At 38.1% G+C, this 17,462-nt stretch overlaps 1 protein-coding gene across 2 annotated transcripts in view; it reads left to right on the top strand.

Annotated features, from left to right (window-relative positions):
• ATAD2B (ATPase family AAA domain containing 2B) overlaps positions 1-17,462 on the top strand; it is a 162,672-nt gene that overhangs the window by 110,853 nt on the left and 34,357 nt on the right. For both annotated transcript variants that reach the window (XM_054023138.1, XM_054023137.1), the window contains exons 23-24: positions 1,238-1,360; positions 7,340-7,477. In XM_054023138.1, the coding sequence (XP_053879113.1) occupies positions 1,238-1,360; positions 7,340-7,477 (261 nt within the window). The remainder of the gene's footprint in view (positions 1-1,237; positions 1,361-7,339; positions 7,478-17,462) is intronic.

Genomic DNA, 17,462 nt, shown 5'->3' with positions numbered 1-17,462 from the left:
TCTTGAGAAATATTCTTTCACTTTTAATACCTGTGGCTCCAATTTGGACAGTGAAGTTTCCTTGGTGCCATGTCCCCCAGGTCCAACTGAATACACAGCAATCCTCTGCAGACTTACTTTCTGCCAGTTACGTTCATAACGTTAAAGCCACCAAAGAAGCAAATATCAATATCATCAGCATAATAGTCAGTTAAGCACAACCTTGAGTCTGTTACAGTATGATGTTTATTTTACAAATAAAAAGGCAACCATAATCTGAAGCAAAGAAGTAGGCGGGTGATGTAGAAGACTACTAAAAATCTTAATACTATTGACACTAGACTCTGGAAGGTTTTTTTATACAGCAGATTCAGGAATAAATGACTTTTCCAGGTTTTTCATATAAGACTGAGGTCTCCATAGTCCCTTGTAATTTTTAAGTGTTTTAAACTAAATAGACCAGTAATACTCACTTCAGTAACCCACTCAGCAAACTGACTTCCTGATTTGTTTGTCGCTGAAGATGAGTTCATTGAGGTGGCAGCAGGCCCTGTGTGAACGATGTCATGGGAGAATACCACAGTATCCTCTGGCCTAATTACAGGGACTCTGTACTATCTTGAAGCAGTCAAGGCCACATCTAATTGTTCAATGGTACTTTTCCCCCTTCTGATTCTCTGATGAGGGTTCCTGGTGATGCTGGCTTTGTGATCCCATAGCATATCTGCTTGGAAACCACGGGAAATAGAACTTAACACTTTGTTGCATAGGTTCTTCTTTTGTCTACCAAGCTTGACAAATTTTTAGGCATCACTTTCTACTATGATATAAATTAATCTATTTAGGATGGTGGAAGCCCACTTGTTGGCGTTGGAGAAACTCTACCAATGATCAACTCAAAGCAACAGTTTTCCACCTTAGAAAAATTCTGTATTGCCCAATAGTTAAATTGTTTTTAAATTCGTGTGATCCATATGCGAACTACTAATTTAAAAAAAAAGAAAAGGGGGGGGAAAAAAGGGAAACTGAAGTGCGACATGTACTCCACAGGGGCACCAGCTTTCAGAGCTAATGTGACTGTGGTCTGTCTTCATTTTTCTTATATTTGTTTGATTTGCTGGGTTTTTTTCTTCCATTTCAAGGTATGTATTGTTACTGTAATAGCTATATTATTAAAATATAGTAAAAACACACACATATATAAGAATGTGTGTAAAAATAAGTAAAACTAATGTCTTATAATAACTTTTTTTTATAGATAAAATAATTAGACACAGAGCTTGTACCTTGAAGGACACAGCACATGCCATAATTGCTGCTGAGCTGGATCCCGAATTTAATAAAATGTGTGAAGAAATCAAGGAAGTGAGAAGAAAAAGAGGTAAGTTTTGGAACTTTAATCTAAAGAAATATTTATTGTAGTGCAAAATATCAGATAACATAGTTAAATAAAAATAGGCATAAAGTCAAAACTAAAAAATATAAACGTTTGTATAAAAATTGGAGAAGTTTAAAAGCAAAAGCAGGTGTACTAAATTGCCTGGCAGAGGAAAAAATCATTGATATAAAAGGTATTACTGAACATGGTGGAATAATGTAATACCTGGCTATAAATTATACAGAAAGGACAGATTAGGTGAAGCGTGGTTGGTGGTGTATCTAAAAAGTTTCCATAGGATCTAGTGGGATAAATATCCTGATCGGAGAGCATTGCAGTTGGATACATATGGATTCAAATCCCAAGCTGCAAGAGTACAAATATACCTCTGGATCAAGAAAAGAATACTGAGTGCACAATGTTGAGAGAGTTCACACAGGCAGCAAAGTTTAACAAAAAAAAAATAATAATAATGGGACTTCACCTATTCACATATTACCTGCTCAAATATCACAATAAGCCGAGAAGAAATTTCGTTAAATTTTAAATGAATGCTTCTTGAAACAGCCTTCTAGAGCACATAGTAGTAGATGCTATTCTCAACATAGACCAAAGTGACCACACTATAATCAACATCCTACGGGGGAGGAAAGATATCAAAAACTAACACAATGACACTAAACTTTAGAAAGGGAGGTTTCAGTAGTATCAATAAGCTAGTCAAAATAGCCCTAAAATCAAAAGCAGAGGAAATAAAGGATGCTACTTAAGAAAACAATAGTTTCATATATTCTAGGGCCAGAAGGCACTATTGTGATCATCTAGTCTGACTTTCCTAAATTCCTGTTGGAATAGAGCATATTTTTTTTGATGACCATCCAATCTTGATTTAAAGATGTCCAGTGGTGGAGTATCGACCACATCTAGCAATAAGTTGTGTCAATGGCTAATTACCCACACGGTTAAAAATTTCCATATTATTTCTAGTCTAAATTTGTCTAGCTTCAACGTCCAGCTATTGGAACTTGTTATAGCTTTGACTGCTAGGTTGAAGAGTCCTCAGAAATCCAAATTCTCTTCCTCCATTTAAGAACTTGGAATGTGATCTAGTTACCTCTATAACCTTCTCTTTAATAAACTACATAGCTTGAGCTCCTTGAGTCTCACTATAATGCATGTTTTCCAATCCTTTAAGCACTCTTGTGGCTTTTCTTGGAACTCTGCAGTTTATCAACATTCTTCTTGAATTGACACCAAAACTGGACATTAAGTATTCCAGTAGCAGTTGCACCTGAGCCAAATACAGAGGTAATATAACCTCTCTGCTTCTGCTCTATTTGTTGATTCCCCTGTTCGTACATCCAAGGATTGCATTAGCCTTTTTGGCCATGAGATCACACTGGGAGCTCATATTCAGCTTATTATTCACCATGGGCCCAAGCCTTTTTCAGAGTCACAGCTTTCCAGGATAAAGTCCATCTTGTGAGTAAAGCCTACATTCTTTTTTCCTTGATGTATAGCTTTGTTTGGTGTATTGAAACACACATTGTTTGCTTACATCAAGCTTAACAATTGATCCAGATCACACTGTATCAGTGACCTGTCCTTTTTTGTTGTTTATCACTACCCCATTTTGAGTCCTCTGAAAACCTTATCAGTGGTGATTTTGTTCCAGGTCATTGACAAAAATGGTAAATAGCGTAGAGCCATGAACTGATCCTTCTGGAACCACACTAGAAGCACACCTGCTCGATGACGATTCCCCATTTACAGTTTTGTTTTGAAACTTAACAGTTAGCCAGTTTTTAATCTATTTCATGTGTTCCATATTGATTTTGTATTGCGTTAGTTCTTTAATCAGTATGTTGTGCAGTGGCAAGTTGCATACCTTACAGAAGTCTATTACATCAATGCTATTAACTTTATCTACCAAATCTGTAACCTAATCAAAAAGATACCAACTTAGTTTGACAGGATCTAATTTCCACAAACCCATGCTTTTCACAAACCCATAATTATCTTACCCTCCTTTAATTCTTTATTAATAGACCTGTATTAGCTATTATGTTATTTTCCCTAGAATCAATGTCAGACAGACAGGCTTATGGTTGTCTGGGTTGCCCTGTTTACACTTGTTAAATACACCTCTACCCCGATATAACGTGACCCGATATAACACGAATTTGGATATAATGCGGTAAAGCAGCACTCTGGGGGGGTGGGGCTTTGCACTCCGGTGGATCAAAGCAAGTTCGATATAACGCGGTTTCACCTATAAAGCGGTAGGATTTTTTGGCTCCCGAGGACAGCGTTATATCGAGGTAGAAGTGTATTGGCATAATGGTAGCTTTTCTGCAGTCTTTTGGATCTTCCCAGATGTTCTAAGACTTATTTAAAATCAACATTAACAGTCCAGAGAGCCCCTAGGCCAGCTCTTCTAAACTCTCGGATGCAAGTTATCCAGACCTATTGATTTAAAAAGGTTTAACTTTCGTAGCTGCTGTTTAACATCCTCCTGATTTAGTGTTGGAATGGAAAGTATTTCATCATCATAATATGAATATATAGAATCATAGAAATATAGAACAGGAATGGACATTGATAGGTGATCTAGTCCAGACCCCTGCACTGAGACAGGACTAAGTATTATCTAGCCCATCCCAGACAGGTGTTTGTCTAACTTGTTCTTAAGAACCTACATAGGTAATTTGTTCCTAACTGTAAGGGTAGTTAATCACTGGAAGTTTTCTTAATGTCTAACCTAAATCACCCTTACTGCAATTTAAGCCCGTTGCTTCTTGTCCTGTCCCCAGTGGTTAACAAAAATAGTTTTATCACCCTCCTCTTTATAAAAATCTTCTGTATACTTAAGACTCTTATTGTCTCCCCTTTCAGTCTTCTTTTCTTCAGACTAAACAAACCCAATTTTTTTAGTCTTTCCTCATAGATATGTTTTCTAGACCATTTTTGTTGCTCTCCTCTGGACTTCCTCCAATTTGTGCGCATCTTCCTTGAAATGTATGGTACCCAGAACTGGACACAGTAATCCAGTTGAGGCCTTATCACTGCTGAGTAGAGTGGAAGAATTACTTCTCGTGTCTTGCTTATAACATTCCTGCTAATACATCTCAGAATGACAATAACTTCTTTTGCAACTGTATTACATTGTTGACCCATATTTAGTTTGTGATCCACTATGACCCCAGATCCTTTTCAAGAGTACTCCTTCCCAGGCAGTCATTTCCCACTTTGTATTTGTGCAGCTGATTTTTCATTCCTAAATATAGTACTTTGCATTTGTCCTTATGGAATTTCATCCTGTTTTTCAGACCATTTCTCCAGTTTGTCAAGATCTTTTTGAGATCAAGTGCTGTGCTCCAAAGTACATCTGTCTTTTTCCCAAATACAGAATAGAAATATTTATTGAACACTTCACCTTTTTTGTGTTAATATTGACAATTCTACCTTTTCTGTCTAGTAATGGACCAGTATTATTATTATAATGTGTTTTATAGAGCAGGATTTTGTAGTAGAGTTTCATAAGTCCTGTGTACCTCTGAACAAAAAGGGAAGCAGGAATGCAAGAAGTAAACCTAAATATCAAGTTTCAAGAGAGTATTTGAACCAAAAAAATACCCTTCAGAATTTGGAAATGTAACCCAACTAAAGCCATTAAAAGGAGTCTAAACTCCAGAAGGTAATATGTAAGAAAAATTTAAGAGGGCTATGATGGAATCCAAAGAGGAAATAAGTGAAGATCTAAAATCAAACAAGAAATTCTTTTAAGTATATCAGAATCTGGAAAGCCTGTGAAGGCATCTGCTGTATCAACAAGAATTAAAAGAAATAATTAAGGAGAAGATAGGGACATTACTAAGAAGCTAAATGTTTTCTTTGCATTAGTCTTCACAATAAGGAGATACCTAGCGGCAGATTCTTGGTGTAAATTGTTACAGATCAACTGAAATCAATAGAGCTATGACAGTTTATACCAAGAAAATCTGCCCTTTAGCAAAGATGAGGTACTATCAGCTTCAGTAACTCAGCCAGTCTCTTACATGAATGGGTGGATGAGGTTCTGTGGCCTGCAATGTGCAGGAGGTCAGACTAGATGATCATGATTGTTCCTTCTGACCTTAAAGACTATGAGTCAATGATATTGAGCTGCCAGAGTAAGAGAATCTTGGAGCAGATTCATAAACTAAGAAGTAATACATCGCCAGGTCCAGAAAGTTATTCACCCAAGAGTTCTCTAGAGCTTAAAAATGAAGTGACTGAGCTGCTAGCAAAAATAGCTGCCTGTGCAACCTTAATAGGGCCCCTTTCTGCACATGCATTATCATAGTCTTTAATTTCATGATCATGAACTACTTATCACACTCTAACTAATGTCATCTGTGTATGTGCAAACTAAGATTTTTCAAGAGTTTATAACTCGGCCAAATTTGAGCATTTTTATCACGGGAATAGCAAAAGGCATGTTTTGCACCAGAGTGATCCCCATGTCAAATTCATTGGACATTGATATACATAATAGGAATATACAGAGTTATAATTCAGTAAATAGTTTTTAGAAGTTTTAAAAGGAATATAAAACTTACTGCTTTGGGGTTTATGAAAATCTCTTAACTATTGGATGTTAAATGAAGATTCCCATGTGGGACAAATTATCCAACAGCTGCCAACTTTGGGGTTTCTTGCACCTTTCTCTGAAGCATCTGGGGCTGGCCACTGTCAGCAGAGACGTGACACTAGACTAGATGGACCTTTGGTCTATGTACCCATGTAATAAAAGGCATGTGCCACAGCAGTGGGTATGTAGCAAATCATAATGTTTACATAAATATTGCTTTAACTCTGTGTCTATGGGATCTTTTATAAAACATACCTAAACAATGTGGTAATAGGCTCACTACAGCAGAATTACAGCCATGAATTAAAAAAAAAGGAAAGAATGGCTGAAAATATTGGATTAATTAATATCACAGAATGTAACCAACTATACCTGACTGTTAGTTGCAAAAGTAAAAAGCAGTCATCGTTTCTGTTACTTGTTATTGATATGAGGATTCAGGTAGACTGTGAAACAAATACACTTTGCAACAGGGAGTGTGCATGCGTGTGTGTATATAATATATATAAAATACAGTAATAATGTAAACTTTTACTTAAATATCTTAATTGTTCATGTGGAAAGTTTTTCCCCAAATGTATTGAGGGAATGTAATGAATCCTAAGACTGGAAAATTTATTGAACATTGCGTCATGAATAGAAATCCTTTATAAAATGCTAATACAAATTTGTATTTACTTTAAATAGTTTATTTAAAATAAGTGGAAATAGAAAACTGTCAACGTGAAGTTGCTTTTGGATCTTATTCTTTTATTTAGATAATCTGGGCTAGGACAGGAAAATATGGATTAAAAAAAAGAATAGGGTTTGTGTTCCAAAATATGGAATTAATTGTTAAAATTGCTTATCATGTGACTTACAAAGAGAGCCATATTTTTCTAAGGCCTGGTCCACACTAAAAAGTTAGGTTGACCCAGCTTCATTGCTCAGTTGTGTGAAAAATCCACATCCCTGAATGACGTAGTTAAGCTGACAGGGTGTAGACAGCACTTCTGTTGATCTAGTTACCACCTCTCAGGGAGATGGATTACCTACATTGATGAGTGAATCCCTCCCATCGGCGTAGGCAGTGTCTACACTGAAGTGCTACACAACTGTGTTGCTGCAGCGTTTCAAATGCAGAAAAGCCTTAAGCCATCATATCTGACAGTTTTTAACATTTTATGTCCAATAAATTCTATTGCCTGCTAAAAAGCAAATATTGTTCATTTAAATCTTGGTTTAGCAATGTTTATCTAAATATGTTAATTGCTATGTTTTTAATGCAATACTATGTTCTAGGCTTCTTTTTGTGTTTGGTTTATGCAGCTCAGATTATTTAAATAGGTATGCTTATCTTTTATGTGCAGGCTTATCAGTAACAGCAGAGCAAATAAATCCTCATGGTTCCACTGTACGGAAAACAGAAACTAGAGTTGAAGAGGCATTTCGGAACAAACAAAAAAATGCAATAGCAGTTTGGCACAACTCTGCAAATAAATGTGCATGTGAGTACTTCAGATCACATTGTATCGAAGCGAGAACCACTAGCCCAGAGAGCAATGATCATGGATTTGATACGCACCTAGAAAAGGACTATTATTTCTATAAAATATCTGTTTTAGTTAGTGATTTCTTTTTTATTTCCACTGTAGAAAAACCACATTAGCCACACAGCACTTGTGTCTTTGAGGCATCCATTTTCCAACTTCATTAAATCTCTGCTTAGGCAACCATTGAAAGGAAGTGGAAAGCAGGATTTCAAACTGTTTTTGCAATGCAAAAAAATACAAGCATTACAATAGCTTTAAAAAAATTTTTTCCCTGTAAAATAAGTAAAAAATTATCTTTCTGTGTGGTTAGAATTATCTTAAGCAGGTTTTCAGCTTATGTTTTTTGTGTTTCACATTTGTACATAAGTAAATATTTCCTGTGTTAAGTTGTCTACAAAGCAGTTTTTTTATGGTAGATATTGGTAGGCCTTTTTTTTTCCTTACAGGGATCCAGTTGTGAGCAACTTAAGTGTTGGAAGGGATAGCTCAGTGGTTTGAGCATTGGCCTGCTAAACCCAGGGTTGTGAGTTCAGTCCTTGAGGAGGCCATTTAGGGATCTGGGGCAAAAATTAGTACTTGGTCCTGCTAGTGAAGGCAGGGGGCTGGACTTGATGACCTTTCAGGGTCCCTTCCAGTTCTAGGAGATAGGTATATCTCCATTAATTTAATTTAATTTAAGTGTCCAGTGCTAAAAGCTGATGGGCACCCTCAAATTACCTCATTTAAATGAATGGAAGATGAGGTTGTCCAGCACCTTGCAGAATCAGGACATCAATTCTAAAGTACAAAAGTATCTTATATTATGTTTGATGGTATATTGTATAGGTTTTCTGAATGTGATTTAGGTAATAATAGGGACTATTAACTATTCTTGAGAGGTTTACTGATAGAAGTAATTAAATGAGCTGCGGTGAGCTTGGTTATAAAATTGTACTATGTGAGCTTATTTGACAAACCAGAATAAGGGGGCATATGAGAGGGAATGTATGTGGGCAATTCACTAAGACTAGTGAATCAGCTTCCAGTTGAAACTGTGGAGTCAATTATAAATATTTAAGCAAAAACTGGATAACTTCTTAGGGAAGTTCACATAGATTGAAGAGGGGAATTTCTTCACTGACCTTTCCTTTTTCTCTAGAGTATTTTGGGGGGAAGGGGCTGTGTGCATGCATCCGTCCGGGCATGAGTGTTGGTCCCAGGATACGAGACGCACACAAGGTGTGGTAACATCTTTTATTGGACCAAAATCTGTTGGTGGAAGAGATAAGCTTGACAAAGATCTCTCTTGCTTGAAAGCTTGTCTCTTCTACCAATAGAAGTTGGTCCAGTAAAAGATATTACCTCACCCGCTTTGTGTATGTTTTTTGCATAGTAATAATACTACCTTCCTGGCACCAAAAAATGTTTTGGAAATATATAGGATAGACTTGGCATCAAATAATTTCAGTCTGTGGCCTGTATTTGTGGCTTTGTTTCTTGCCCATTCCTTCAGTTCCTATGCTTAAGAAATTAAAGAATCAGCAATATGAAGTAATTGTTTATGTCTGAGGTGTTCTAAAATAGTGGAAGCAGAAGTTTGCTTTCTATGTTTTCATTTTGCCACAGGAATAAAGAAAAATGTGGACACTTGACACACAAATAAAGGTAGACAAGAAGGTTGCCCATGATTGTTTGCACTCAGTCTTTATGTGCCCTAAAATGGATTGCCACACTGTGGTCCACAGAGTGCTTCCTGGTGGTGGTTGAGGTGCTGTGCTGCTGTTTCCTTCCTTCATTTCCAGCCAGGACTCTTGTGGAAAGGAGTCAGCTGCCACTAGTCACTGTTGTATAAAAAAAAAAAGTTGCTGCTTCCTTCCTCTCTCTTCCTGACCCTCTATTGGTGACCCATTGGTAGTTGTCTCAGGGGCACAGAGAGGAGCCATCAGCTGAAGGAACTGCCAACTTCTCCAATATACAAGTGCAAACTGAGCTACTGTCAAGGCACTGTCCTTGGGAAGATCTGGAGCTATGAAGAGTGGGAGAGAAGAAAACTAGGGGTCTGGCTGAGATTGGGAGCAGACAGGAGGCAATCAGTAACCTAGGTCGTAAGAAGGGAGCTGGGTTAGGCTGCTGCACAGGACTGGGGTGAGGTATCTGGGAACTAGTGGAAGAAACCGAGAATTGAATGAATAACCAGGATGGACCAACAGTATCTTGGGGAAGAGGGTCCAGGAGGTGGAGGCACAGGATATGGAGCCTAGTAAGAAAGAATTGAGGGGAATAGGGCCTAGAAACAAGCATGAGAAAGAAGTTGGGAGCAGAGGGAGTGAGGGGACAGCCTCAAGGAAAGGAAGAGCAGACTAAGCAAGGAACAAGGGAGCTTGAGTGGCACGAGGTTGTGGAGCAGGACTGATTTTGTGAGGTGGTGGTAAAACAGATTGCAGAAGATAATCATAGAATCATAGAAATGTAGAACTGGAAGGGACCTCAATAGGTCATCTAGTCTAATCCCCTGCATTGAAGCAGGACTAACTATTATCTAGATTATTTTGTTTATAGAAAGGAAAAAAGGAAATCCTTTGGAAGAGAGATTAAAACCGAAGTACCTTCTACAGATTTCTGGTGACTGTCATAATGTGTGGATAGTGTGTGTATGATTGGTTTGGAAAGGACTGATTCTGAATGGAGGGAGAATAATTTATTTTAGAGCCAGAGTAGGATGTTTTGTGATTTACAAGTCAGTGAAATTAGGAGGGGATGAGATAGTCTTTGCTATCAAAAAAGTTTGGCAACACTTGACTTAGAAACATAATAGTAATATCAGAAAATGATTGATATAATTTGATTATATGGGACCAAAACTTTTCTTTATAGTTAGCATTTCTGAAACAGACTTCCATTTTTTTTTCTTTAAGTCTGAAACTAAATTCAGTTTTTCCTTATATGTTGTTGATCTAGCTTTGGTGTAGTCTTTTTGTATGTAATTGCAACATCTTCCTGATCAATTTTCTCTTCCAGGAGATTTGTTTATAACATTTAGAGAATAGTTGCCAAAAATTGGGGCAAGTCTTATGAAACATATAATAATAAACCTTTTTATAAAGCAAGCTGTTGTGCATCTTCTCCTTGGGAACCATACTGGAGAAGACACTTTTTTCCCTCCGATATTTCAATGGCTTTGCAAAATCGTAAAAAAAGAATAGGATTGTTTATGCAAAACTACTACTAGAACAAGTTTAGCAAAGAATTGAAGTTACATTTTATCAAATAAAGATTTATGGTCAAGAATAACCAAGACTTGTGCATTTTTATATCACAAAGTCCTATCATTTGGATTTCACCTATTTACTACTTTGTGAAATTGGTGCCATACTTTTAACTTTAATGTTAGTAATGTATTTTGGAATGCTTGTTTCTCATTGATTAAAGCTCAAGGTCTCTCTCTATATCAGTGCAATTGTGTTTCTCAGGGTTAGATGACATTAGGGTGACCAGCTGTCCCGGTTTTATAGGGATAGTACCGATAGTTGGGGCTTTGTCTTATATAGGTGCCTATTTCCCTCCCACTCCCTGTCCCGATTTTTCACACTTGCTGCCTGGTCACCCCGATGACATGGTGGAAAAGGCAGTTGAGCTGCATCTAAGTTGTGGCTTCCACTTTTACTACCATTGGTTGAAGCGGTCACATTGTAGATGACCTAAAAGGATTATTCTAATAGGAATTGATGAAAATTCATTCCTGAAAATACCAACTGACAGATGCCTTCAACTTGGCTCAGTTTAGCCTATTCTTTATTATGAACTACATTCTCTTCTGATACATTGGTATCCACTGAAGTAAATGAAGTTACTCTGGGTTTACACCAAGAGATAAATTTGACCATATGCTTCTGATTGTGTTTACTACTTCTCTTGTGCCTCACTATCCATATGTGAAGTTCAGTGTTGTTGGTATTTTCATAATATCCCTGGCATACTGTTTTCATACTTTGACTAGATAGTTAATTCTATTTCACATTACCTTGAAAACATGGATCATTCTTACCCAGGCCTCTGTGATATTTTTCTTTTTTTACTGTCAGTCAGATTTCTTAAGCAATAATGTAAGTGCAGGGTAGACTTTTCAGTTTTGTGGGTAAAATATTTTTGTAGGGAGAGAGAATCTTCTTTTATTGGCACTTTTGAGGGGTATATCTTGCCTTTTCTTTGGTATTAAGTTCTGCATCCTTTTCCAAAGCTGTTAGAGCTCTGCTGTCTATACAGACAAAACCCAGGGTTTACTAAATATATAAAAGAAAATAGTAGAGATTGCAATTATAAAATGAAGCTATAGCAATTCCGAGGTCCTGGCTAGCAAATAGGCCATTGGAGTGTCAGATTAAAATTAATTTAAAATAAATAGCAAAAATATAAAATCCCAACACGGTTTGTTATCCCTAGTTCAGCTACCTTGGTGGCTGTCCTAGGCTCTGGCAGCTTTCAATGTTTTTACAATTGTGTACATTAAATCTGGTAGTTCCAATGGGGAATATTTGTTAAAAATAGCTTTGTGTAGGCTCTATGTACCCTGGCAAAATAGGGAACCTGTAATTCATCAGATCCACCAGTGTTTGCAACAAGGAAAGATGTAGTGTAGACAGGGCTCATGTGGACTCAAGGGTGTTTTATCACCATGGCATCTAACTTTGCCCTGTGTGGAGGTGACGCTGATGTGATTTGGGTGTAAGTTTTGTGGGAACACACCAGTGACATGAGTGAAGGGTGAGTGGGATTTACAGTGGTATGACATGAGTGACTGACTGTGTCTGTGTGTGTGTGTATGTGAGAGAGAGAGAGAGAGAAGTGGTGCTGGTGATGTGTGTTGTCCCAAGTAGCTGGTAAATTAGTCACTGCTGAAGCAGTTAAAAATAGATTTTGGAGGCTACAACAGCTAGAAGTGCCCCTTTAACTATTGCAATGTTGCTGTAAAAAAACTTAGTTCATATTGCTGTGTCTTGCCAGTAGATGGAGCATGTAGCACATTATTTTGCTGTCTTACAGTCAGATGCTTCAATATTACATCCAGATGGTCCCTGTGGGGAAGATTTGTTTTTTTGCTGTATTCAATAGCACTGTATTAAATTGGTGGAGTAGACTGACCAAGTGCTGTTCTACTTGCATAAGAACCTGCACAGCTTGTTATGTGGAGTGAGAGGTGCTCCAAATGTCTTATCCGTGTTTGACAATTGCAGGAAGGAAAATTCTTGTAGATTTATTTTAAAGCTAGTGAAGTATTAAAAATAGAATTAAATTCCAAACTTCAGGTTAAAATTTATTTCACACCAAGTAAAAATAATATGAGAAAAATATTACTGACTTTATCCTACTAGAGTAAACCATGCTGTCTGCGAAGCTGCCTGTTGCTGAGACCAACCAAGGAAATGACTGGGGGGGGGGGGGGGAGTCCTTCCTGAATAAAACCAATGTTTAGTGTATTATTTAAGTAAAAGCTGTGGCTTTGGATAGAGTAGTCTTCACCAGTATTTGCAAATGACCGAAGTTTTGATGTCTGTTAACCCTCTGGTGGAAGGGTAAAGAAAGCTCTGCTCCTTTTTTTTTTTTTTTTGGATGGTGACAATTTTTCTAAAGCAATGTTAAAAAGAAAACATTTCCATTTCTCATCCTCTTTTCATTCTCACTCCCTCCACTCAAATTCCATTTATTCAGTTTCCTTTCCATTCTCTTTGTGATGACTTCTGAATGCTTAGCAGACGTTAACTAGCATTGACTAGCGACTATAAAACAAGCGAGAGAGCCTGAGGAAGGAGAGGAAGACTGGCTGCCCAATATTTTTAACAATTTTAACCAGTTTCTGCATTTGGGACCAAAATCTGCACTGTTTACTCTGGAATTTCAGCACCGGTGTCTGATGGCATTTTAACTGTCACCTGGATCTGAAGGGTTAAGATGACTGACACTGGTTAAAATGCTGGTAGCTGCTGATGCCTTGTCAGGCTAGTGTTCCAAGTGTTGCTGCTTCTGATAGAACTGCAGTGATGATAGCATAACAGAGGTAAAAAAAATTGTGGGCAAGCCATATAGGTCTCTGCTATATTGCTTCATTTCAAATAATAGATGGTGCAGCCTCTTAAGGGGGTGGGTTAGTTGACAAGCCTGAACTTTAGAGGAAACTTTTTAAAGCAGTTTAAAAAAATCTTCATCTTCAAAAAGCAACAAGGAGTCCTGTGGCACCTTATAGACTAACAGACGTATTGGAGCATAAGCTTTCGTGGGTCAATACCCACTTCGTCAGAGTACCGGCCTCTGGAAACTTCCACTACATTCATCTGATGAAGTGGGTATTCACCCACGAAAGCTTATGCTCCAGTACGTCTGTTAGTCTGTAAGGTGCCACAGGACTCTTTGTCGCTTTTTACAGATCCAGACTAACACGGCTACCCCTCTGATACTTCATCTTCAAAGTGAGTTACACACACTAATTAATCCTCAAAACAATCTTATAATGAGGTAGAGGTAAGTATTATTGACATTGAGTGTTTGAGCAGTGGCTGCAGATGCAATTACTACCTAAAATTAGAACTCGGGAGTCCCTGGTTTTCTAGCCTGAGCTCAGACAACTACCGTAGATCATGACTATGCCATACATAGTTTTGTATTAGGAACATACAAGAATTGACATGCTGGATCAGAGCAGTGTTCCATTTAGAGCAATTTCATATCTCTGACATGAGCTAGAAACAGATGTTTCACAGAAAGGTGCAAGAAATCCCACAGTTGACAATCATATATTGCTGATTTTTGAGGCAAACTTCTTAACTACATTAGTTAATGCCTTTCTAAGCCTTTCAGAATTAGGCTTTTATAGCTTCTGATTTAAAAAAAAAAAAAAAAATCCTATGTAATGAAACTATGGATGTTTTTGTTACTCTTGACTCTCTAGTTGCTTTTTTAATTCCATTAAACTCTTGTTCTCAATACCTGGTTGCAGTGAGTTTCATAGGCTAATTATAGATAGTGTAAAAATATATTTTTGTTCTTTTTAAATATGCTGCCTTTCAGTTTAATTGAATCTTTTTGTTTTGTGTTACGCTACAGCCAATGGGAGCTCCTGAATTACCTTTTCTGTATTTTTTTCTTTTGTACACTTCTCTCTCAACACCCTTCATATTTGTCTCCTCCCTAACTCAAATAGTCCCAACCTGTTCAGCCTCTCTTTGTATGAGAAGTCTTCCTATGTCTGTAAACATTCTGATCACCAACCATGTTACATTTCTGTCAGGCCAGGAAGGGGACTACTGAGGAAAAGCCTTTTCTGTTGCAAATGAGTTTTTCTGAGTTCACAAGGTTTATACTCAAATCAACAATTTGACCACGAACACTGCATGTATTAGTACAAGATGGTAAACAAAGTATGTGATTGTTATGCATTAAATTGTGTAAAGTATTGGGTTAAAGGTTGCTGTACATTGTTACAGAATCGTTTTTTTTACTTTCTACCTGTAATTTTGTTTTCCACCTTTTTCTTTTGCATGCTTTATTTTCTGAGCCATGTTCTTTGGTTCTGTGTTTTATTAATTTTCGTTTCCCCTTTTGACAGAGAAACCAGTCTTGCAGTGAAAAGACTTCACAACATTCTTTTCTAGCCAATGATTTGAAACATCTGTCTGGATTTTTTTTAATAAACTTAAAGTAAAAGGCTGTACTTTGCAGTTGTTCATAATTACCTCACATTATTGCTATATGAAGGATGGTATTTAGTGGGTCTGAAGAGCCAACTGGATTGGCTAGTCATGTCAACACCTGTAGTAGCTACCACTTATGGAGATGCTCAACAGGAGTACTAAGGCTCTGGACCATATAGATTGACTGTATATAACGACTCCACAGATGGAATTAATCTGTTTTCATTCTCTTTTAATTGGCATAATTTTTCTTTTTAATTTTTGTGTGTGTGTCTGTCCTATCCCAAAATTAACTATTGTGATGATATATAATGATTGGAATGGGAGAAGGTTTATGCTAAATTATGAAAGGATTACATATTTGTGTTTCCGGTCTCCCTTCTTGAGTAAGAGAAGTCAGGTTCATCTTTTGAACACTTGTCTATATATACTTTTGGTCAGTATGCCCCCTGTTCAGATTGTTCCTCAGTTCCTTATATGAATCATAGAATATCAGGGTTGGAAGGGACCTCAGGAAGTCATCTAGTCCAACCCCTTGCTCAAAGTAGGATCAATCCCCAGATAGACTTTTGCCCTAGATCCCTATTATGGCCCCCTCAAGGATTGAACTCACAACCTTGGGCTTAACAGGCCAACGCGCAAACCACTGAGCTATCCCTCCCACCATCACTGCTTGCCACCGGCTATGAGTTGGAACTTGCAGTGTCCGAGCTTCTTGCCCACTGTGTGGTCTGTCAGCTGTATTGTAAATAGATACGTATTTAGTCATTAGGGTTGATCTTAAATATTTTTGATATCTAAGAAGAAACTTTTTCTTCTTTGTCTGAAATTTTACCAGTACCGTGGCCAGTCATGACTGAACACACATCTCTGGCTTTAGAAACTGCCCTTCATGAGAGACACTAATGCCTCTTAAAATGGGCACACACAATGCTTATTATGTCTGTGATGTGCCATTTGTAAATTGTTCTTAGAGAACTCAAGGCTAAAGTTTCACCTGAAGTCGCTCTTTTTGAGGAGGCCAGTGCATTCCTCTTCAGATCCTGGAGTGGCTGGGGATGAAAATCCTGAGCACTCATCCTCAGATTATTCCTACTGGCTTGTCTGCATACGTAGACCATCAGTATCTCAGAAATTACTTGTTTCCAACCTCTTGTCACTGAGGCCCCGGTACCAACACTTTCTATGCACCTACCAACAATACTACAAAGAGTCTGGTGGCACCTTAAAGACTACAGATTTATTTGGGCATAAGCTTTCGTGAGTATAAACCTCACTTCTTCGGATGCATAGAGTGAAAGCTACAGATGCAGGCATTATATACAGACACATGGAGAGCAGGGAGTTACTTCACAAGTGGTGAACCAGTGTTGACAAGGCCAATTCAATCAGGGTGGATGTAGTCCACTCCCAATAATAGATGAGGAGGTGTCAATTCCAGGAGAGGAAAAGCTGCTTCTGTAGTGAGCCAGCCACTCCCAATCCCTATTCAAGCCCAGATTAATGGTGTTGAATTTGCAAATGAATTTTAGTTCTGCTGTTTCTCTTTGAAGTCTGTTTCTGAAGTTTTTTTGTTCAATGACAGTGACTTTTAAATCTGTGATAGAATGACCAGGGAGATTGAAGTGTTCACTTACTGGCTTGTGTATGTTACCATTCCTGATGTCCGATTTGTGTCCATTTATTCTTTTGCGGAGGGACTGTCCGGTTTGGCCAATGTACATGGCAGAGGGGCATTGCTGGCACATGATGGCATATATGACATTAGTGGATGTGCAGGTGAATGAGCCCCTGATGGTGTGGCTGATGTGGTTGGGTCCTCTGATGCTGTTGCCAGAGTAGACATGGGGACAGAGTAGGCAACGAGGTTTGCTACAGGGATAGGTTCCTGGGTTGGTGTTTCTGTGGTGTGGTGTGTAGTTGCTGGTGAGTATTTGCTTCAGGTTGGGGGGTTGTCTGTAAGCAAGGACTGGCCTGCCTCCCAAGGTCTGTGAGAGTGAGGGATCATTTTCCAGGATAGGTTGTAGGTCGTGGATAATGCGCTGGAGAGGTTTTAGCTGGGGGCTGTATGTGATGGCCAGTGGTGTTCTGTTATTGTCCTTGTTGGGCCTGTCCTGTAGTAGGTGATTTCTGGGTACCCGTCTTGCTCTGTCAATCTGTTTCCTCACTTCCCCAGGTGGGTATTGTAGTTTTACGAATGCTTGATAAAGATCTTGTAGGTGTTTGTCTCTGTCTGAGGGGTTGGAGCAAATTCGGTTGTATCTTAGGGCTTGGCTGTA

Source organism: Malaclemys terrapin, chromosome 3, assembly GCF_027887155.1.
Source record: "Malaclemys terrapin pileata isolate rMalTer1 chromosome 3, rMalTer1.hap1, whole genome shotgun sequence".
Taxonomy (NCBI): domain Eukaryota; kingdom Metazoa; phylum Chordata; order Testudines; family Emydidae; genus Malaclemys; species Malaclemys terrapin.
This window is presented reverse-complemented; position numbering and strand designations above follow the sequence as displayed.